Source organism: Oryzias latipes, assembly GCF_053564925.1.
Source record: "Oryzias latipes strain Hd-rR chromosome 1 unlocalized genomic scaffold, Olatipes_Hd-rR_3.1 chr1_Y_3".
In the NCBI taxonomy this organism is placed as follows: domain Eukaryota; kingdom Metazoa; phylum Chordata; class Actinopteri; order Beloniformes; family Adrianichthyidae; genus Oryzias; species Oryzias latipes.
Window position 1 is genome coordinate 150,833 of NW_027616337.1, and position 22,372 is coordinate 173,204.

The following is a 22,372-nucleotide window of genomic DNA, read 5'->3' on the forward strand; positions in this document are numbered from 1 at the left end:
GAATGAACCTAATAATTATACTTCTTTTAAATTTAACATTTAATTTTTTTCAGCGGGTGGGGCATTCATGAACCAGCAGCTGGAAAATAACAGATCGAAAACTTCCAACATACTAAAAGGACAAATCTCTTAAAGGTTGTAAACATTTCCATCAACAATAAGATGACATAAAATAAAGCTTGAACAAATTCCACTTTTACATTGACATTTAGAATGAAAGCTTTCATTTTTGGTCTAAATAAACGTATCTGTATGTTTCTTTCAATTCAACAGCAGTGTTTCCTTTCACTCAATCCATAACAGGATTTCCCTCTTTGGTCTTTTAGAAAATAAACCTATTTAGTAAATGCTGAACCGAAGGTGTTTAACTTTGACCTTCTGTGTGGAAACGGTTCGGTTGAATTTCAGGATGTGCTCATTCATTCTGCAAGTGTATAAAACTGCCAACTAAAAAAAATAGCCCCAGAGTAAATGCCCACCACAAACAAATGCGACGTGGGAGACATGGGTTTGTGTAAATCCGATGTTTATTGAACATACATCCATCTTACAATGAATGGCTTATGATCGAAACATTCAAACAAGTATGTGCAAAAGCACAAACCATAACAAAGTGTCTTTGGCAAAATCAGCCAATATCTTTACAAACGTATACAGTTAGTAGGATTAACCCTTCAAACAACCTCAGATTAAAATCTTAACAAAAGTTTAACTCTTTCCTCAAAAGTAGAACTTAATACCCAAAACGGTTCGTACTAATATCGCTAATGATTTCCTTTAAAAAGAGATGAAAAACACATTTTGGTTCAGAATAAAGCTACAGAATATCGTACAGCACTTCCAAATATAAAGTGGTTTCTTCATTCTTTATATAAACCCTTTCAATTTTAAAATGAATGATATGAAAAAGAGCTCCTTAACTAAAAGTTTCCAAGTACACTTTTTTGAGTTTACAAAAGCATTTCTATCTAAAGCACTTCAGAGTGTATTTAGGCCATAATGGATGAAAACTATAGTAACCACGCAGCTCACTTTTCCAGGAGGAAGCTGACATTTAGACTGAAGAGGAGTTAAGAGATGTTCCCCAGGGAATGGAAGCAGAAATCCATTTAACCCGTTTGACTCGGGAGGAAAACTCCAGCAGAGGCTGCGTGTGCACACGGCTGGGTGGGGTGGGGGCGGGGTGGGGGGGGGGGGCGTTTGCTTTCAACACAGTTCCAATTGGAAATCTAAATGACTGACACCAGAACGCATCTGTGATGCATTCAAGACCAGCTCAGAAACTTTGGATGTGGAGTCAGAGTAAAGAAAGCCTCATGCCTGAAGCGTCTCTCCTGAGTTTCAATGCAGAATAATTGCAGATTAATTATCACATCGTTTTAATCTCATTTTGCACCAAACATTAGCACATTTTTCCACTTTTTGAAGAATTCTAATCTTCTGCTGTGCAAACAAAAGAAGTCGGTCAGATGGGAGCCTCCAAACCTTTGCATCTTTAGCAGATTGCCCTCTTGGATGCTTGTCGTCGTGCTGGAGTAAGTCAGGATTAACGGGGTTTCTTTTTGTCTTCTACAGAACGTTGCTCTGTTTTAACTGAACATGAAGAGCTGAAGAAAACCAGAACTTTCCTTAAAACCAGCTGAGCTGCATTTCAGCGTCGCTCACTGGTCCATTGTAAGGCAGCAGTCAAGGAGGTTCATGGGAAAACTGCGAGTACAGATGGTCTCAAGTCAAGTAAAAGCTGGTGAGCGTGGAAACCTGCTGAAAGAGACTGACACGCAAGTACGAGGTCTGAAGTCGCTCGCCCTTTTCCGTTTAATCTCTAAGAAGATTAACATTCCTGTTTTTGGCAGCTGCTTTTTTCAGTTTCACTGATTGTTCCAGCACAGTCGGGTTTTTCAGGCATGAGCTACAATCATCATATCAGGGTAAAAATCTCAGCATCTGGGAGCCTCACTGGCTGATGCTCCGACGGTCCCGATGACTCAGGAAACAAAGTTGGGGGGGGTTTTCTGCTACAACTTCTACAAAAACTGTGCAAACAGGAAGTGCTCGCGCTCCGACTCGTCAAAGGATGTGAACCTCCAGGCAGAGCGGTTTTTAATCACTGAAAAGCTCTTTACAAGCATGTACCCCCCCCCCCCCCCCCCCCCCCCCGGCATGATGTCCTTGCACATCTAGTACAGTATCAGTCGCATGACCGCAGAGGAGCTCCATGCTGCATCCCCCCCTCCCAAAATGATCCTGCTGTGCATGATCTTCAACAGTTCAGTGGCAGCGAGGAACAGCCTTTGAGGGCTCCTGCCCCCCCCAGGACTGAAGTCTGGACTGCTGCTTGTGGTAAATGACAGAACTGATGCAGATCTGCGAGTGTGCGGTGGGGGTAAGCTCCACGGCTCCCCCCAAATGAAGCAGAACTACACAGATTAAGGCCACTGCTGCGGTGCGTTGGGGGGGCATGCTCATAAAAAGAATCAATAAGTCCCTCAGACAGAGGGGCCCCTTCAGCCCTCCAAGCTGCTGCTGGGGGCCCCTCCCTCCTGCTCGTTGATGGTGTGCAGGAGGAGGCACACGGGTTCCTGGAGCGGACTCCCGCCTGGGTGGTCAGGGGGCAAAGGAGAGCCCGTCGGCCCCCTGTCTGCAGCCCCAGGCGGCGGGTCGTCCTCCCCCCGGAGCGAGGTTCCATGACCACAGCTGTCGCAGAAGTCCCCGGACCCCTCCCCCCCCTCCTCATCGTCGTCGTCTCCTTCGTCCTGTCCCAGCAGGCTCTCCAGCTCCCTCAACTCCTTGCATTCCTGGCCAGTCCCTCCGGCCCCCCCGCAGACGCTGCTTCCGCGCGTGCCGCACACGCACACCTCAATCCCGGAGTCCCCTGTGAAGCGCCTCCTCCTGCCGTTGGGGAGGCGCTCCTTGTCCTCTGAGAGACTGAAGTCCTTCATCAGCGGGTCCCTGCAATCTTCCTCGCTGTCCCCCTTCACCCCCTGGCTGGACAGCCGCTCCATGCCGAGCCCCCCCCCTCGTAGTATCGTGTCTGCATCTTCTGCGGTCTGCACGCGTTTCCCTTCAGCCTTCGGCGTGAAGTCCAAAGAGACGGGGGGCGGCTCCTCTGTGGGTCGGCAGCACAGGCTGTCCGAGGTGGGAGGGCCTGGGGGGGGCTGGACGGTGGAACAGTGGCCGTCCTGCTGCCCAGGATTTAGGGGGCTGGAAGCCACCGAGGACGGTCCTGTCAGTAAGGCGGTGTAAGGCGGGGGCGGAGTCGGCGGCCGGTTAACCACCTCCTCATAGTCGGGAAGGAGGTAGTTGGGCAGAAACCCTGAGGAGGTAAAGAAAGACAATCAGGACTCAGCTGAAGTCACTGTGAAACCGCAGAGAGACAAATGTGGGTCACGCTGCTTAATGCAGGGGTGTCAGAAGCCGGGCCTCGAGGCCCAGGGTCAACCTGCTCCTTATTGGCTAAACACACCTGATCCAGGTGATTAGCAGCAGATAAGGCAGGAATTCTGTAAACCAGGAGGCTGGTGTAGGTACCAAAACGTATCGTCTTGCAATAAGTGTTCGACTAATGATGACGTCACACGATTTGATTGGCTGTATGTTGGTCTGATGACGTGTAAGAAAGTGACTGGTCCGGACAAATTCTGGTGCAATCGTGGAAGTTATGAGTTCCGTTGTAAACAAACAAAGCTCTGACATAGAGCGAGATGATCTTCTAAACGGGCTTTTCTTATTGCTATTATTATTATGAAGTGCATGTTTGCTTGAAGCTTTTTAAATCCGTGTGGCCAGTGCTTTATTATTGGCAGAACTGACCGGCAGCCCCCTCACGCAGAGCAGTCCAACGGACAGCGGTCCGAACCCTTCTCCGGACCGCACACCGTAACAAAGCACACACAAACACAGCCGCCAGCAAACAGGAAGCTACGAGACTCCAGCTGCTCTGCTCAGAGACACGGTTTGCTCATGCGGAGCAGCAGGTTCGTTCGAACAGCCACAGACCTTTTTACAAAGTGGGTGTTGGTAAAATATAAACATTACAAAGAATAATGTCAGACACAAGTTATGAAGGAAATGAACGTTAAGTTACAAAAGGAAACCTGAAATGAAAATATGTAGAGCCCGAGCAGTTTGTCCAAGTGGGGTTACCGTAGTGTGACGTCATCATTAGTGTCATGCCCCAGAACACTTATTGCAGGCCCAACAGTTTTGGTACCTACACCGGCCCTGATCGCCTGGAGTTTGACACCCCTGGTTTAATGGAAACCACCAGCAAGGTTCAGAGACACAACAACTCTGCTGCTTTCCATACATGACCCAGAGCTTTGACGTTACTGCCATCTTTTTGGGATCTGGATCACAGAGATCTGTGACGCATGCTGCGTGACGGAGGCGACTCTTACTGAAGTAGAAGGGCACGGACGGGTAGTTGTGAGCCTCCCGGTAGGCGATGAGGTTGATCTCGTGCTGCCGTTGTTGCTGCTGCAGCCGGTGTTTGGTGCGGCGATGGTGACACACGCAGCAGCAGCTTAAAATGAAGATGATGGCCCACACCAGCCAAAACCCTGAGGAAGAGCAGCACAGGTTTGTTTTTCCCTTTTCAAATAGCTCTTTCTGTGCATCAACGTGCACACAACAGGAGAAGCAACCACACCTCCAACACAAAGCTCGGAACAGCTGTACTCTAGCTTTAAAATAGAAAATTTGGAGTAAACATCAGCAGGACAGAAAGTTTTGGTTCACTTTGTGAGGATCATTTAAATGCAAAATCCACAATATTCTAAAAACAAGCGGAGCTGCAAGCCAACTGATGTCCAGCCGTTTTTCTTTTTAAACTGGAAACCGTTGTGGCTTAGTCAGCAGGGGGGGGGGTAGAGATAGCAGCTTATCAGACTCCTGCTGCTACTCTCTGTGAAGAAAACTTACAGTTCTGGTTTCACCAACAATATCAGTGATTTCAAATCAGAAGGTCAACAGTCATGTGACACCTGTGTTGTAATATATAAAGAAAAAAAGTTTCATTTTCAAAGATTTTTTTTGTTTAATATTGCTTATTAATTCCCAGGTCTCAGACCTGTTATTTCTTTAAGAAGCTCTTCTATTGAAACACACAACAAAATCAAATCCTGACGTGCTTCAAAGGGCCCCCTGCTCACGTCAGCCCTTGTCCACAGCTAAAGTTCTCTGGACATCATCTGGAGGATCTAGAGGAGGATGGGTAGAATGTCATTTGGTCAGATGAGACCAAAATGAAACTCTGGAATAAACGCCACTTGCTGAGTTTGAAGGAAGAAGAATTCCGGGAAGCATCCAAGAACACCATACCCACTGTGAAGCATGGGAGTGGAGACGTCACGCTTTGGGGCGGCTTCTCTTCAAAGGGAACATGACGACTAGGGATGGGTATCGTTAAGGTTTTAACGGTACTACTACTCTTATTGATACTGCTCATCGATCCAGTATTTTAACGATACTTTATCGATACGTTTTGAGGACGAAAAAATAAATAACAAATTAAGAACATAAAATGTTTTATTTCCTCATTATGCAACAACATTGTTTTTTTAACAAAACATTTTACTGTATACATTTTCAAACTTGAAAAGTAAAACACATGAAAAAAGAAGTCATTTAAAGAAAAATAAACTGCAATGTCTTGAAAAAATGCTGCCATGATGGAAATATAAAACAAATTAACTAAACTGTTCACTCTAAAATAAAATCCAGTTGCATAGGGGAACATGGTGGAGGTAGATTGCAGAAAGCCAACAGTTCTTCATTCTTCGTGTGTCCGCTGCCTTGTCTAGTGTGTGTGCGCGCGCCGCGTACTGTCTGAACAACAGCCCCCCCCCCATGCACACAAATAGCCAGACAGACCTCTCCTCTTCAGCGAGAATAGAAAAATTAATATCATTAATTAATGGAAAATTGACTGACTTGGTGAGTTAAATATGGCAGATAACGTTGAGATATTGTGGGACACAAAAAAAGGGCGACTTCTCCAGTACCGATAGCAGAACCGTTGAGGTCAGATCCCATGGATACTGGGGGCTCGTTCAATACTGGGGCTCGGTACCCATCCCTAATGACGACTGATCCATATGAAGTAAAGCGTGAAAGGATCCATGTATGGTGAGATTTGGACAAAAAGCTCCGTCCATCAGTCTGCACATTGAGGATGAAACGCATCTGGATCATCCTTTATGACAATGATCTCAAAAACTAGGGGTGTAACGATTCACGTGGTTGAACCGAACCTTTTCAGTACGGCAGTTTCGGCTCGGTTCCCTTCTGTACCGTTTCAGTTCGTTTTATCTTTTTTAGCCGCATATGGATTGTAACGACCCAGCTGCTTTGTCAATGGTAGCGAGGAAACGAGAGCCGAGCTGCTAATTCACTAGCTTGCCTCATCCTACTCCACACGTGGTCGGAATCCATGAAGGGAAAACACAATTAAATAAGTCAAATGCTGTGTGTTGACATTGTTACACAAAGTTAGCGAATGCCACAGTAATACATCTAATCTGTTAACGAACTTAAAACGGCATCACCCGACTGTAACAATCGGGTCTACAAGAAAAAAAATGTGCAAGTTAGAAGGTTTTTTCCAGGCCAGTGTTAATTATCCAAAGCTTTTGGTTCCTGGCAGCGAATAGTTTTTCTTATTTTAGTAAGCAGATCACCTACATAGGTCAATTTTATTTATTGTTATGTAAAACCAATAACTGCATTTTGTGAGTAATTTCTTTCTGCCTTAGTTTTTTGTACCGAAAAATACAGAAAATAGATACATCGAGAGTTAAAAACGTTATTAATCTCCCAAGGGAGAAATTCAGGTGTTCAGAAGCAAAACAGATGCAATAAATAACAACAAAATAATAGTTCATAAAATAGCAGCTCATATCAGGCAGATTTGTTAAACAGAACCGAAATGTGGCGAACCGAGCCCTATGAAATTCTGAACTGAACCGAAAGGAGGGGCTACGTCAAACGTTCTTCATGGTTGTGGAGGGATCTAGCTAGCCTTTGGGTTCCAATCCAATAGAGAATGAGAAAGCCCAGCGACAGCCCCCAAAACATCACAGATTTTGAGAAGACGTTCATGGAAAAATAGACCAGAACAGCTGCTAGCTACAATGTGTCCAAGCCTGGTGGACAGGAAACCTTTGACCTCCGTCACTGAAACCAGGGTTAAATCACAAAGCATTGAGGTGAATATTTGTTATTGACCAAATACGGATTTTTTTGCACCATCATACAAATAAATTCTATAAGAATCAAACATGATTTCCTAGATTAATTTGTGAAGTGCACCTATGCAGAACATTACAGACCTTTGAACCTTGAAGAGGAACAACTTTCGACTTTTGACTTTTTTCAACTGTTTATGGTCTCATCTGCCCTATGACCAACATTTAGTTGTTTTCAACTCCAAGTGGGCGGCGCCTAACTCATTTACTGTTTTTGCATCGCAAGGCAGTCCGTCTGCATTCACACTGAAGTAAACTGCACCAGAGTTCATGTGCAAGAGTACAGACACCCTCGTTCTAGAGACGACCAGAGGTCTTTCGCTCGGTCTAACCCAGAGTTCAGGTGAGCTTTCACACCTGCAGAACCAGGAGGACCATCCAAGAGACGGTTGCTTTTGAACAAAAGGTTTCAAAGGTTTATTTTGGTTTTGAGAAGAAAAACTGTGACCTTAAAAAAAAAAAAACAACCTGCCATGCAGCTCAGACTCACTGAGGAGGTTCACGTCAGTGAAAATCTTATTTAGCAAAAAAAAAGGATGTAAAAACAGAGGGGGTTAGGCAGGAAACTAGAAACATGGACAAAGACTTACACCACAGCTCATAATAGTAACTACAGCACTGGGATTCTCCACAGCAGTGTCCAGCCTCACAGAAGTAGGTCTGGTTGTTCACGCCCTCACAGCGAAGCAGGTTCTGCAAAAGGAGGAGGAGAAACACGGTCACTTCAAGTAAAGTAGACGATAAATCAAGACCTAAAATGAAAACTATGTTTAAAGCAGCACTGTACTTTGGCCTTTTGTGCTTGCAGCTGTATGTGCACGGCAATAAGCAGAGTTCCTGCCTGATTGTTGTTTACAGTACACATCCTTCACCTCTGTGGTGTCAGAGTTCTGCCCGCCACTTGTTTTGTAGTCTAGATTGACAACACAGCGAAGGTGACTCCTCAGACAAAAATGTCATCACTTGGTCATTTCACCCTCTCGTATTTCGGTGAAGTCTTAGGATGAAGGCCAGCAGGTGCTGACAGATGATCCACGGCGGCTTCATGAGTGTCCCGATACTGACCAGGTCTAATTAAATCCCATCCGACCATTCCCATAGCGTCCTCCAAAAATGAGAAGAACGCACTTATCACACTGACTTCAAACACACTTCCAAAAGTTCTGATCCAGTTTACTAAGAGAAACCGGTCAGGCTGCAGAGACAGAATCTACATAAAAATGAAACTCAGTAAAGCAGAGGGACGAGGACAAATCTCTGAGGGTATTACTGCATCAAATAAAACAGCGTACTGCATTTATTAACAAGACTAAAGAGAAGAACTTGATAAAAAATGTGTTAAAACAGTTTTACTGTTTGAAATCAGCCCTTTACAGAAATAGAGAAAGTTATTAAATGAAGGTCATATCACTTCCAGACCTCAAAGCTTCAGCTGTGTGCCGAGTTACTGGGAGCTAGTTTAACTTCTAAAATACTGAATCCATTTCAATTCATAAGTTTAAGATTATTATTATTATAATAATAATTCTACATTAGTTTGTCAAATATCCAATCTGATATCAATTTACTCATGAAAACCAGATTCTACGTGACTGTTTCAACTTAAAAAACCCTGAACTTTACTGAATAAAGCTGAATTCTTTCCTTGGAAACCAACAGAAAAGCAAACATTTCTCCCCAAAAACAACTGTTTTTATGAATCAGCTTGCTTTTGTAGACGTGACTATTACTTTACTGCGCCGTGTTTGGTTTATTTTTGGACTGTTTTGGATTTTATTTGATTTTTTTAAATTTCAAATATTAATCAATGCAAAAAAAAAAGATTTATCAAACTCGTTACAGAAATGCATGAAATAAGCGACTAAATTAGCATTTTAAGAAATTCATGAAATGCATAGATTAAAAAAACAGACAAAAAGAAAGATACACCAAGTTACATTTGCTTAATTAAATATAGTGATCATTAACTAAAGACATGCTGAGCTTAGTGGGATGAAGCGAGTTTATATAATCCCACCCCTACTGAGTTGATTAGATAGTTTTGCATAGTTTTCGTAATCCGGTTCTGATCAGGTAGATTATTTTCAAATTACAAAATCCAGTGCATATTGATTATCATCTGAAAACATCCCTTCATGATTTCATTCATAAATCACACATCATGTCACAAATATGTAATACTAATTGATTACAATCACAAACAACTTCATATGAATCCAGATATCATTGCTGTACACATTTCAGATCAAGTTATCAAGTAACACAATCCAAGTGCTTATTGATTATCCTGAGAAAGAATTCTTACATCCTATCAGTGAACGTTAATGATTCACACTTTAGATAACCATCATGTAATAACCATTGATTATTATTAGAACACATTTATTATCACATTAAACCAGTGATTATTGCTACACATTGCAGATCAAGTAAAGAAAATCAATGGTTTATAGATTGTCATTTAAAACATTTCAGTGATCATCATTGCACATTACAATGTAACACTAACTGAGCTTTGATTATTTCACCAAAATAAAGTTCACACATGTATTTGGAATTATTCAAACACCTGTTGATCCTTAACTCATCTTATCTTCATATCATGAAATCAGAGTTTCTTTATACATTTTCTTGAATATTTGGATATTTGAACATTGTTTGAGCTCATTACGTAACCCGTTCCAGAGTTTAATGCCACACACCGACACACAGAAACTTTTCTTTGTGGTTCTTATCAGTTTGATCTTGAAGTTCCTACATCCCCAGTTTGAAGCCTCCTTCATTTTCTAAGAACTGTTTTTGGATGTTGAATGGTAACGATTTCCCGCTAGCTATGTATAGAAGTAGCGCAGTGTAAAAATCCACAAGGTCATAAAGTTTTAAAAGTCTGGATTGATAAAATAAATTCTTTGTATGATCAAGATAGCTTTAAAGTAAAAAGACAAGATGTTATTCCCCCAAATTTCTATACAGTAGGTCAAATATGGTAATATTAAGGAGCAGTACAATAAATATCTACTGTTGTATTCTATTATAGGTTTAGATTTATTTATGATTGAAACACTTTTGGAGACTTTAGATTGTATGTGTCTGATGTGTTGCTTCCAACTTGGTTTGTCATCGATTAAAAACCCCTAAGAATTTGATTTCTGTAACACTTTTAATTGAGACATTATTCATTTTAATTGAGAGCTCAGTATTGGCGTAGCTGTTACCAAAAAACATCACTTTGGTTTTATCTAGGTTCAATAATAATTTGTTGTAAATCATTCCTGATTTTATCTTGTTTAACTTTGTGTTCTTCTGGAAACAAAAACAAAACATGGTGCAGTTTCAGGAAGGAGCTGCTGATGCCAGTGCCACTTATTCAGAGTTATGCTTTCAATCCATCAATTTAGCAATGATACAGTCTAAAAAGTATCCCCCGACGAGCCCTTTGAAAGGCCAACGACAGTTTTTATTGATTTATTTTACTATTGTCTGCAGACTCAGTTGTCATTTTGTGCCCTCAGGTAAAAAAGAAAAAAAAATTAAAGCATCCCAGAAGTTTTAAGGGAAACAAAGATGCTGAAAATATTCCTTCATATTTAGCAGATTCATTAGAGATACAACTTGCCTCACTCCACCAATGGAAAACTAGGGTTCATTCGTTTCTAGAAATATCTGCAAGCCTGAAGAACCTCAGTCATGAGAGCGAGACGCTTTCAGACGTGTGTCAACCCACAAAATCCTTCAGGTTTTAATGCATGAATTAATTCAGAATAAAAGCAGATCGGATCAGAAAACTGAACAAACCCCAACAGAAGTCGACTGTCTGAACTCCAACAACATGTTGTCTTGTGTCAACTGTCAATACAGCAAATGAGCAGCATGGACAACCAAAACCAGCCATCCACACTGTGAAAAGCCAACAGGTGGAAGAACACAGGGTGGATGGTCAATAGGAAGGGCAGAAAAAGTTGTTCAAAAAGTCCAGTCGGATCTGTTCAGTCACCTCAGAGTGCAGAAGAAGATGAGAAAGTGGGGTTTCCATTACCGGCGGAGCTCCTGCATCCAGGGACATGAAGAGTCCTGATCCAGAAACTGGAAGCAAATGCTGAGCCCGTCTGTTTCTTTGCTTCTCGACCCTACCCACACACCAACCCTCAGCCCACTCCAACGCAGCCCAAACACTGGACACGGATTGCTTTACGGAAATTTCCAAGCTCCAGCAGAGCTCCAAGCTACTCCTCTGCAGGATGATCAGGCAGTGAGAAAGCGAGAGGCAGAAACACAGATCAGTGACACACCAGACCCGAACATCAGAAAACGCTGACAGGGAGAAGAAGTGCAGGCCTGTTTATCAACACGACATTCCTGAAAAGCCAGCTGGGCACAGGACGATTTCACGGCATCTCCTGTTTCTCATCTCGGTGAGACTTGTTTTCCTCACATCTGCCTGCCAGACAGGACGCTCAGTGCGGGACGGCGCAGGATTCACAGAACAAACACATGCAATAACCAAGGGAAACAAAAACGTCTGCTCTAAACAAAACAATCTCAGCTTGTCTTGGCAAACAACCGACTGAGCAACGAATCCGCAAAGACCAGATTCCCATCTCCCTTTTGAGTATGCAACAACCAAACAATCCACCTCTCTCATGCTGAAACGCTGATTAAAGACTGATCTGGTTACTGAAGCGACTGCAGCGCTGCAACATAATATGCCTTAATAAGAAGCTGCTGAAAAGAGTTGAAAATCTCCTCAGAAACGGCGACAGGACGTGAACTTCGTTAGGTCCTTGGGCATAGACCTGATCCACCTCACAGTCCTGCCCACACCCCCTCTTCAATATTCTTTGGCTCAGCCACAAAAAGTATCTCTGATCAAAATGAGGCACAGCGCTGACACTGATGAACCCTTGAAACCCAACATCTGAGGAGCTGGAGGGATCGCTCAAGAAACAATGGCGTTTCCTGTCAAAAAACCCATCAACCACTGCTGGGACGCCTGAACGGTAAGAACTGGACTTGGGGGACCAAAGTTGTGCATCATGTGCAGGAGGGACAAGTGAAGGTAGTCTGTGTGCACATGAGACCTTCTTACTAAACCCTCTTAAGAACTACTTTAAAGGCAGCGCTCAGTGAAACAAGTCTTTGACTGGTTACTTTTTGTGTCTGAAAAAGGTGCATTTATTGGACTCAAACTTCGGTTCGTGTCAAAGTTAAATCTCGGCTGTGGAAAAGGACTGAAAATCCAAATGTACGAGTGACCACGTGTCCCTCTTGACTGCCCAGCAGCTGAATCTGTTGCCCCGTTAATGGACACGGCATTCTGTGGGGTCCTACAGGATCTCAGAGGGTCGTGCAGATTCCCACGCTCTGCACAAGCATGAAACGGCTCTCAAGTCTTTTAAACGCACGCATTTAGCAAAAAACAGCAAAACAATATCATCAAATGTGAATCATGTGCTTTAGCAGGGAGCCCCCATACTAATTTCCATGTCAGACAAATCAACAACATGCCTAAGTTAGGACTACAGTACCTCTCTGTGACCCGCACTGTCCCACATAAATCTATGCTCCCACATTTGCTTGGTTGGGTTTTGGTCCCCCTAAAACAAACAAAAACAAAAGAAGGAAAAACGGCTCAATTATTTTAGAAAGTGATTCATTTATGACAACTGATGGAAAACAAATGCATTCAAGCAACTTCTTCACTAACAGCCGTACAGATTGATACAAATGATGAGCATCTTCGTTTGAAAAGGTTCCAACTTAGATCTTTGTTGTCATATTTATTATAAACACACACACACATCCTTTACCTCATCCCAAATTACCCAAACCACTTCCACTGACTACTCTGGTCTGCCATTTTTCTAGAAAACCTTCAAAGACCAACTGTCCTCTGTGAACAAACACGCCATCCTCATTAGAAAGGGCTGAGCTCTAGACCCGATATCTGACCACTTCTCAGCTCATTGATGGACCATCTATTAAAAAAAGCCTCCCTCTGCTCCATTTAGCAAAGAAAACTGTCGCAACACATTCTGCACACAAGGTGTTAACCAGCCAGAAAAGTGCTGCCACTTTCAAAAGAGAACTGCAACACTGATACCCGTTAGCTTTCACGCTTAAAGTTGGACTGTTGCCATTCTCCTGAGGTTTCTTTCACTTTTTGATTCAACCAGACTGCATGTGTGTGGCTGTGGATGTGCATCTGCACTGACATTGACTGGAGGGGCCTTATGAGTCACAGGCTGCAGTCAAGCAGAAGTAGAATTACTTCTACAACAGCATTACTTAAGTAACCAAACAATGAATTATAAAACAGGTAAGAAGTCCTTGGAAACACATTTACAGCCGATTTTTTGTTTAATCTTCTAAAGAAAAATACTTTAACAAAAAAAAAATGCTTTTAAAACAAAATTTTTAAAAAAGTTACTAGAGTACGTTTGCTGGTGGCTGGGTGTCTCAATTGGCCGCGTGTTAGTAACTTCATGGGAACCTATTTTTGGTTGCCCCAGGGGCCGCGATGATCCTCATCCAGTGTGGGTCCTTGGTCAGGACCCCTTATGCTACTGTCCAGCTATGTAACCACAAAAGACCCCAAGACTGGGGCCCCCTGTGCCGGTCCCCAGCACGGAGAAAATACAGGGTTGTGTCAGGAAGGACTCCAGCTGTAAAAATCTCTGCCAAACCAGCTGAGCCAATTAGTGAAAGCCGGTTCTGTGCTGTGGCGACCCCTGAAGGGATATGGCAAAAGGTGAACAACCACAAGTAAGAACATTTATATTGTTGGTATGTTTATTGCCTTAAAAAATAAACTAAAAATGCTGGTGTTCTGAGAGCAACCGTCGCCCTGCAGTGATATGCCTTTGTTACAGCTGACCTCTCATTATGAAATCAGTAGTCACAACCAGAATGTGGATCTGTCTACACCTGGAGCAGCGAGAGGCGGAGCTGCAGGTGAACCTCACAGCATTAATGCTGACATTAAAGTGGACACAGAATGCCAAGGATTATGTCACAGGATTTCTAAAGCATGAAAGTGGGTGAAGGCCAGAGCTGTCTTTAAAAACACCTTCTGTTCTGTTCCTGGGATCACTCATGAAGAATCGCGAGACTTTAAAGAATCAAATCAAACTTTATTTATAAAGCCCTTCAGAAATATGTAACACAAAGTGATACATGAACAACATTTTCAATGTTCGTAATAACCAAAAGCAAGACCAAACGCTTTCCAAAAAAGAGTTTGTCTCTACCTTTAGTGATAACAAGTCAAACCCTGATATCTACTATAACCTGACACAAACTTTAACAGAAATGTTAGCCTGCTAAGTGTTTTTCTAGCTTGCAGCGTTGCGGGGCCTGTTAGTAACGTGAACGCGTGTGATGTTTGTCAGGACGGTCGCTCGAATGTGAAAAAAAATCTTCTTAAAGAACTTTGGTAACCTGAGAGAAGGCGAGGAGTCCGCAGCAGACACGCAGACTCCGGAAAATAAAAACACCTTAGCCATGCTAACTGGGTTAGCCACGGAAGCTAACAGGCTGCTCACCCGGAGAACCTCTTTGCTTCTCTCGGCTTTAGGCGACACAAGCCGTCAGAAAACAACATTCTCCGAGCTCGCTCGGACTCTTTAGTAACTCAGCCGGGGGTCAGCTGATAGCTCGTCATATGTATGTGGGGCTCAACTTACCTCCTCCGCCGCTGACTCCGTGGGAGAGACGGAGGCGACAGCAGCTTGTAAAAATAATCCCATATTTAGGAGAAAAACATTCAATCCAGGAGAAAGCGGAAGCGCGGAGTCATGAGCAGGCCGACTCTCGAACAGTTTTTTACAGGGAAAACATCGGGCTCCGGGCTGGCTCGCGTCGTGTCGAGAGGCCGCCGCCTCCTCTGTGCTCAGCCGGTGCTCCGGATGCAGCTGTTGCACGAGGCGTTCCCCGGAGAGGACTCTCCGCTCCGGTCAGCTGGGTGTGGTGTGGTCACCGAGCCCGGATCCATGTGCGCAACGTGACAGGCGGACCGCACCGCGGAGCAGAAGTTGTTTTGCGGACTGGAACGTGGTTGGTCAGCTCGAACCAGCTGCAGAGATATTGACCAATCATCGAGCAGTGCGCGTGAGCACCAGGCCTATTTTTCATGTCCATTTATGAGCGTGTTTTTTTCTTCTTCGTCTTAAGGCAGTCAGGTGAACAAAAACATAGCTTGGATAATAATGGAAATCATTTTTGTTTTAAAATGTCTGTGCGGGTTCAGGACAGGATGTTGAACCTCTGGTCAGCCGGACTCCAAAATGTTCATGTAGAAGACGTTTGACTGCACAGCCAGTCCACCTACAGATCTACTTGACTTTCCGTCTATCTCATAATAAATGGTTATTTAGCGTTTTACTGCCTTCTTAGAAGGTCCAACGCACTTCACCGTCTCAGTGCCATTCACCCACACAATCGATGGAGTGATGTGGGGTTCAGTGTCCTGCCTAAGAACTCTTTGACACATGGGCGTGCAGAGCGGGAACCGAACCCACAACCTTCCAATCAGAGGTTGACCACTCTACCTCTCCACCATGACCCACATTATTTAATTAAAATAATACTTTGTAGATCAAACACTCTACGGAAACACTTCAACTTCCTGGCAGCATCCCCGTTGATCCTTTAAAATCCTCCTGCCACGTTTGCAGCCAACTTTTGTCCAGAAATAAGTAAATTAATTCCAGAATTGAGTTTAAGCAGGAGGGGCGCACTGACAGTTGTTTGCTCCTTCCATCTCCACGACCATCAGAAGACTGCAATTGGGCCGGGACAAAATAAAGTTTAAAACTGTTAGGTGTACCAACCTAACCACTTTTGCTTCCCCCACCACCCCAAAGACTTTTCATAATATTGGAAAAAAAAAGTCATAAACATCAAAAAGGTTTTCGATACACTGCTGAATGCTTTTATTTTTGGTGTGAAATCTGACCTTTTAACATGGAAGTCGATGGGAAATTACTCCTGTCCGTGACCAACATCAAGTGGTATTTTGAGGAACTGCAACATCTGATACTTCCTTGTTTTACTTCCAATTTGGAAAGTGTACTTTGAGGTTTAAATGAGCTCCTCCTAATATTCTGTAAAATTATTAAAGAATTGAAAGCCATGATATAAAGTATTTGCGAAGGATCACAGTTTGGGGTGTATTTTCCCTTGGAATAATCACCAATCCCTTTCATGCGGCTCTCTGTATGGTATCCCCAGAAGACTAAAAACATCCTTCTCTGTCTGTGTGGGAACTGGACTTCCAGCGCAGACTTTAGAGGTGCCCTGGCGGACCACGTCTTTGTTCAGGGAATGCTCCGACAAGCTCATGCCTTTTGTTTTTGCCAGGGCTCTCATCGAGCGGTTAAAGTGTGCGGATCCGGTGAAATACAGAAGTGCGCAGGCAAACTCGTCGTAAGGCACTATGATGATGTCCAACCTGCGATGACGGTGGCCCGGCAACCGGCACACACCCATGTATTTTTTCTGCTCTCCATTCTCCTCGTGGCTCACCAAATCGTCTGTCAAAAACCCTAAAATGGCAAAACTTTGTCACCCTCTCCTACATGAAAATCCAATAACATTGCTTACAAATGAATAAGATTACCATCATCATGGAGGATTTGTAACACTTTGCTGAAGACGCCTCTGTGGGACTTGCCATCAGGGTGAGTGATGAGTACGTCCACGTCTCCACAAGTCGCCTTTCCCCGACGGTAGGAACCACAGGCGACGGCCACGAGTCCCGGATCCAAGGTTCTCACAGCTTCCCTCACCTGCACAGAAGAAGCCGTTGCATGACTAAAGTTCTGGGCCTTTTAAAAACTTGACCACAATTAAAAAGATTTTCCGATGCTTTCTAAACCAATGTTCTATTCCCAACCTAACATGGACAAGGTAAATGTTTAAACGGAGGAATCTGACTTTGATGAATTAAATGAGCTCATTTCAAATGTAAGGCTGCTGCAGGTTTCATAGTGAAATCGGGGCAAGAAATGACCAAAGAAGCAGGAAATGAAAGAATTGGGCTTGGAGAACTTCTCAAGTAATGACGTTGATTGATGTCAGGTCTGCTACATGATCATCTTTACTGGGTTTTCTTATAGAGACAAAGGAAAAAAGAAGCCCTTTGATAAACATACAAAGATTGAGAATTTTTTTTCCAAAAATGTTCCTCAACCTAAAAGTACAAGGACTTTCTCCAGAGCAGAATATCATAAACATTTCCAGAGAAATCTGTGCATCAGGAGCAAAGTCTTCATCCCTGATGGGCATGATGATTGGGTCACTGACATTCCTGAAAACTCCAGGAATCTTCCAGAGATGTTTGTGAGTAGACTCCAGCCCTCTGGTTTCTTCAGGGCTGAAAAGTGAAAGTTTCTTTACGTGAAAAAAGAGACCCTTTCCTTTTGCAGTCTTCCTCTGGTGCCCCCCACCAGCAAATGCTTAACTTTTCCCCCTTAAATATGGAGGCATCCTTGCAAAGCACATTATTTCGCAGACCAAGGACACACACATGCTTTTGTCATCTTCTTCGCGTCTAATCTCTCACTGGCAGCTTTGATGGAAAGTGAAAATCCCGGTCAGCAGCTCTTTGACAGAGAAACCAGCAGTTATCTGGCCAACTTAAGAGCAGTCCAGGTTTGGAGTTTCCTTTTCCCCTTTGGGACGCTGCTCTCTGTTTTTTACATCATCGTGCAGCAAAGCTACAGCAAACATTTTCCAACCTCAGGGCTTCAATTCACAAATGGCTGATGGTTCAAAGGAGGATCCCATCACCTGCATAGGAATGCAGCCTAACATTTGTAGGAGTCAATGTTTCAGTCATCATCACAGAACAAAGCAAGCATTTGATGGGTCAAATGAAGATTTATTACCACTTTTTCGATAGCTGCTGCCTCCTCTCTGGGCATTCGCTCTAGAAAGTCATTGTAGTGCTTCAGGCCAATTTTCTGAGTAGCGCTCAGGCGAGCTTTGGTGCGGATGTCCTCCAGGGTGCGAAATCCCTGACAGCAAAAAAGACACTAAATTCCTCTGGAGACTGCTGGTATTCAACAAGAAAACTTAATGACAAAAAACTCAGTTTCTCTGAGTTAAAAAAAAACATTTCACGAGTCTTTAAAACAAACAAAAACAACAGCTAAATATCCTGTTTCCCAGCTGGAACTGGAGCAGCTCCATAAATCCCAAAGTTTGGGATGAAACCACCTCCGTTAGTATTACAGAGGAATGACATGGCAGAGGCCGTAGGCTGTGTTTTCACCTGTTGGTACCACAGCTGTGCAGTCTTGGCTCCTGCCCCCCAAATGTTGGTGAAAAGCTCCAACACTGGCACGGCCTCCCCGATGTGATCCAGCTTACGCAAGTGGCCGCTCTCCATTATTTCATCGATCTTGTCGGCCATGCGCTTTCCAATTCCCGGGATCTGGCATGCTTCCTAGAGAAAGTGATTTGAAATGAGAAAACGAGAGAGTTGATTACATGCTAAAAACCAGTGGAACCAGCAGCTCTTAAAGCAAGCTCTACCTGATATGAAGTCACTGGCTTGTGGTAGCTTTTCAGTGCATTGACAGCCTTGGAGTACCCCAAAGCCCTCCACTTGTCCCCCTGATGTGTGTAGGCCTTAGCCAGTAACTCCAGCTTGTCTGTGATGTGCTTATTAAAGTTATTAGTCTTAGACTTGGAAGACTGAGCACAGACCCACTTCCCTGGGACCGTTTTCTCCACGACAGCCTCTGGATCAGGGTTTCCACTTGCGCCTGGGCTCTCTTCTTCGGGGTGCTGACCAGTGATTAGAGCTACAAGGTCGCTCTGGGAGACGCAGTCTTCCTCCCCACCCACCTCCTCTTTAGTGTCTGGGATTGTCTGCTAGAAAGGTGTTAAGATAAATCGTGATGAAAAGCTTATCTTTGACAGGTTCATCTGAGAATGCTGTGACCTGGAAACAGACCGTGAGTGCAGCTTCCTCCTGCTTGGTTTGAAGAGTCTCTGGATCTGGGAAGTTTTCTGCAATCGATTTGAAATCCGCTTGTTTTTCACTCACACTTTCCAGCTTTGATTCTGAGCTCCTGGGTGGACAATATATTTAAAAGATGTAAAGCATATACCAATATGTCATTTATGTATGAAATCATGTGTTTTGATATGCATGAAAGAAACATCTTGAACTATGAACACTAGAGGTTTAAAAGAATACAGAAAAAACCTGATCTGAGACAAAAACTCCAAAAGAAAATGTAAAGATGACCATGAACCTCTTGGGTAAAAGAAGGCTGTATCCATCCATATCCAGGAGTTGAAGGCTGTATCCATCCATATCCAGGAGTTTCCGCTCACTAATGCACATGCTCAGCCAGCTGCATTTCACCAGATGAACACCAGAGGGCAGGCCATCCACTTTCAGCAATCGCAGAACCCTGTCTCCATCCATGCTGTCATCCACCACAACATGAGTGACAGCAGCACACAATGAACTCTCCAACTGTCCTCCCATCTGCTGAATTTGTCTCTGGAATATCTGGCACCTCGCATTTCCAATCCCAGCAGGCAGAAGGTACACTGTCAGTCTGCTAAAAGGGTTTCCCCCCTTAACCTCTATTTCGTCAGGTTTCTTCTTCATCGGAGGGGCATCCTGTCCCTGTAGCACTTTGGCTCTTTTAACTTTGGGGAAAGCCTTCATGATCCCATGACGGGGCTCCATCTCTCCATCTGAGAAGAGGAACGGCTGGCCTGCACACAGACCAGAAGACTACATGAGCCAAAGATAAATAAACGGGTTGGTTTCTCATCAAGCAACCTTTGAACACTAAATTCCAAATACAGAAAAGGGAGAATTTAGATGGACGGGAACATGTTTTTCTGGCACAGACTGTGTCTGTGGCAAGTAACTGGGCGGAGGTAAAGGGCTGTAATATGGAGTTAGAATAAATATATCAGCGTAATAGCAAATGAGCTGGAAGGTCTGCGTAAAGCATTGTCCTTCCAAATAATCCAGAGATTTTTGAGTTTTTAGAGAAATTCACTTCACATCCTGTTTATGTTCATTTGAGAGCAAAGCCAGAAAAAAAAATGTTTTGCGAGTTTTTTAGTTGGTGAAAACGTAAAAGTAGAACTTTATTTTAGGACTCAACATACTGGAACAACAAAGACGAGGTTTGTCATTTCAAGAAGCACAATAATAGAATTAAAACTCGGTTTGAAAAAATAGTATTTCTAAAGAGGAAAAATCAAATTAAAGTACAAAAGAAAAGGATAAACTTGCTAAATTACAGTATAAAAGAAGTTAATATCTTGCATGCAGACAAATAAAACATAAAAAGACGATCATTGAAGTTAAAATTGATTGAAAAGTAAGGGAGGATAGCATTTTTCTCTCTTTTAGACAAGATTCAGGGCCTGGCACAACATACTATTCTTTAAACAGGTTAATTTTCTGAATTGTATTATAGTGTTTCCTTTAAAACCGTAATTAATATTTTTGTAAATATCCAGTCACAATGGTGAAGGACTATATAAGGCCAACAATATTCCTCCGCTTGTTGTAAATGGCTAGCTGCTCATTCACACCGAATGACGATGAAAACAGAAAACAGTTTTAATTTGATCCCTTTCTGTTTTATCTGCAGTTTGATGCAAATTGAAATATTTCTACATTTTGAAATAAAACCGAACATTTGTTGCTTAAAACAACTGTACTATAAAATATTAGCTCTTACCCTGTTACAAACACAGGTGACCTGAAGCGGAAGTTGTTCCTTCTATGAATGCTTCATTTCCGGGTTGAGGTCACAAAAATAATGCGTTTTAATTTATTTGTATTTCACTAATAATGTTAATTATTATCTTATATTTCATATAAGACAATACTAAGAAATAGTTTTATCGTTCAAAATTAACTACACAATAACATTTTCGCGCCACTTGTTTCCGTGGTAACCGCCTGAGAGACGGAAGTGTAAAATGGCAGAGCTGCAAAGCTGGACCGAAGTTTTGAAGTCATCGAGAAAAACGGCGCTCATACAGGGTGGTAAGTTAAAAAAGATACAATACTCTTTAAATAAATAAAAACATTTTAAAATGTATTAACCTGACGTAATTACCTTTCCTAAAGTTGGACTTCACTTCATAGCTAATCATGTTGCTAGGCAACAAGCTAGCTGTCCCTACAGTTCCATCTACGTTAATACCAGAATCTCGAAAAGACAGACTCGAGCAGATGCGTTCGTATTTACAAAATACTAACAGTAACAGTACTTTAGATATTCTATGTGACGCTCCACGTTACTTAAGAAACTCCGAATCTATGAAAATAGCAACAACAAGCTAGAAAATAATATCATGAGAAAAACAAGTCACAGCAGCTCAAGTGTCAGTGAATCCTGAGCCTCATACCACTCAACCTGACCATGAAGATGCTCCTGTTTGCTAATAATGCTTTTTGTTCACAAGAACATTAAAGCTCTTTCAGACGGCGATTTAAATGAGACATCAAAAAACATCTTTCGACCCAAGTTAGTATTGTTTAGTTTGATTATAAACCCAAACTGCATTTTTTATTAACAGACCGAAAGCAAATCTACGATTAGTAATTAAATGGGAGGAGTTTGAAAGGGCAGTATTTGGACAACAGATGCGCTGATTGGATGGGGACCCAAATCTAAAGTATTTGTACCAAACAATGAAAGTGCATTTTAATTCTGAACCCACACAAGTTCTGATCAGATATCCGTCTGTGCCATAGACCATTCCACTGTTTTCACAGGCTTTTATTGTTGCAAAGGTCTAGGGCAAATACTAAACACGTTTCTTCAAAATTCCTTTATGTTACATACAGCTGGCATGAATCAGAAATTCATGTGTCCTTTTTTACTGCACTTATACAGATAAACTATGTATTTTAATTATATACACTGTGTGTGTTTTGCCTTCTAATATTTTTATTTTAGGGTGGTAATGATGAAGATTCTTACCTTGCATTTATCTGCTAATTCAACCTAAAAGTAGAAGAGTTTCTTTTTTTTTTATTGGCAAATGCCTCTCCCCACTTATTGTTTAGAGCAGTGTTTTTCAACCTTTTTTGAGACACGGCACACTTTAACCTTGAAAAAGATCCCGCGGCA

General features: G+C 42.8%; 2 protein-coding genes across 14 annotated transcripts; both read right to left on the reverse strand.

Annotated features, from left to right (window-relative positions):
- Positions 1–509: 509 nt before the first annotated feature.
- Positions 510–15,308, reverse strand: LOC101174809 (WW domain binding protein 1-like b). 3 transcript variants are annotated; one of them, XM_023960043.2, is made up of 5 exons: positions 14,927–15,306; positions 12,770–12,838; positions 7,835–7,937; positions 4,398–4,559; positions 510–3,313 (listed from the first exon to the last, which is right to left on the reverse strand). In XM_023960043.2, the coding sequence occupies exons 1-5, from the start codon at positions 14,987–14,989 to the stop codon at positions 2,505–2,507; spliced, it is 1,206 nt and encodes a 401-aa protein (XP_023815811.2). In that variant the 5' UTR covers positions 14,990–15,306; the 3' UTR covers positions 510–2,504. The 3 variants fall into 3 exon arrangements, with proteins under 3 accessions (XP_023815811.2, XP_023815814.2, XP_023815812.2); XM_023960046.2 differs by lacking the exon at positions 12,770–12,838 and having other exon boundaries at positions 14,927–15,308; XM_023960044.2 differs by lacking the exons at positions 12,770–12,838; positions 14,927–15,306 and adding an exon at positions 11,239–11,530.
- Positions 15,309–16,150: 842 nt separating this feature from the next.
- LOC144990511 (DNA polymerase lambda-like) lies at positions 16,151–21,476 on the reverse strand. 11 transcript variants are annotated; one of them, XM_078944036.1, is made up of 9 exons: positions 21,353–21,474; positions 19,778–19,982; positions 19,508–19,684; positions 19,204–19,321; positions 18,780–19,121; positions 18,517–18,690; positions 18,131–18,259; positions 16,861–17,029; positions 16,151–16,786 (listed from the first exon to the last, which is right to left on the reverse strand). In XM_078944036.1, the coding sequence occupies exons 1-9, from the start codon at positions 21,387–21,389 to the stop codon at positions 16,431–16,433; spliced, it is 1,707 nt and encodes a 568-aa protein (XP_078800162.1). In that variant the 5' UTR covers positions 21,390–21,474; the 3' UTR covers positions 16,151–16,430. The 11 variants fall into 11 exon arrangements, with proteins under 11 accessions (XP_078800162.1, XP_078800166.1, XP_078800165.1 ...); XM_078944040.1 differs by lacking the exon at positions 21,353–21,474 and adding an exon at positions 20,969–21,107 and having other exon boundaries at positions 18,780–19,118; XM_078944039.1 differs by lacking the exon at positions 21,353–21,474 and adding an exon at positions 20,969–21,107.
- Positions 21,477–22,372: the final 896 nt, after the last annotated feature.

Excerpts from the sequence above, each read along its gene's own strand:
- LOC101174809 (XM_023960043.2), bottom strand. The coding sequence starts at position 14,989 with ATGGGATTATTTTTACAAGCTGCTGTCGCCTCCGTCTCTCCCACGGAG. Across the intron at positions 12,839-14,926 it reads CGGAGTCAGCGGCGGAGGAG|GGGGACCAAAACCCAACCAA; the intron begins GTAAGTTGAGCC and ends TGTTTGTTTTAG. Across the intron at positions 3,314-4,397 it reads GTCCGTGCCCTTCTACTTCA|GGTTTCTGCCCAACTACCTC; the intron begins GTAAGAGTCGCC and ends TTACCTCCTCAG.
- LOC144990511 (XM_078944031.1), bottom strand. The coding sequence starts at position 21,389 with ATGATTAGCTATGAAGTGAAGTCCAACTTTAGGAAAG. Across the intron at positions 17,030-18,130 it reads CAGCAGCTATCGAAAAAGTG|GTGAGGGAAGCTGTGAGAAC; the intron begins GTAATAAATCTT and ends TCTTCTGTGCAG. Across the intron at positions 16,787-16,860 it reads ACAAATCCTCCATGATGATG|GGTTTTTGACAGACGATTTG; the intron begins GTAATCTTATTC and ends TTGCCATTTTAG.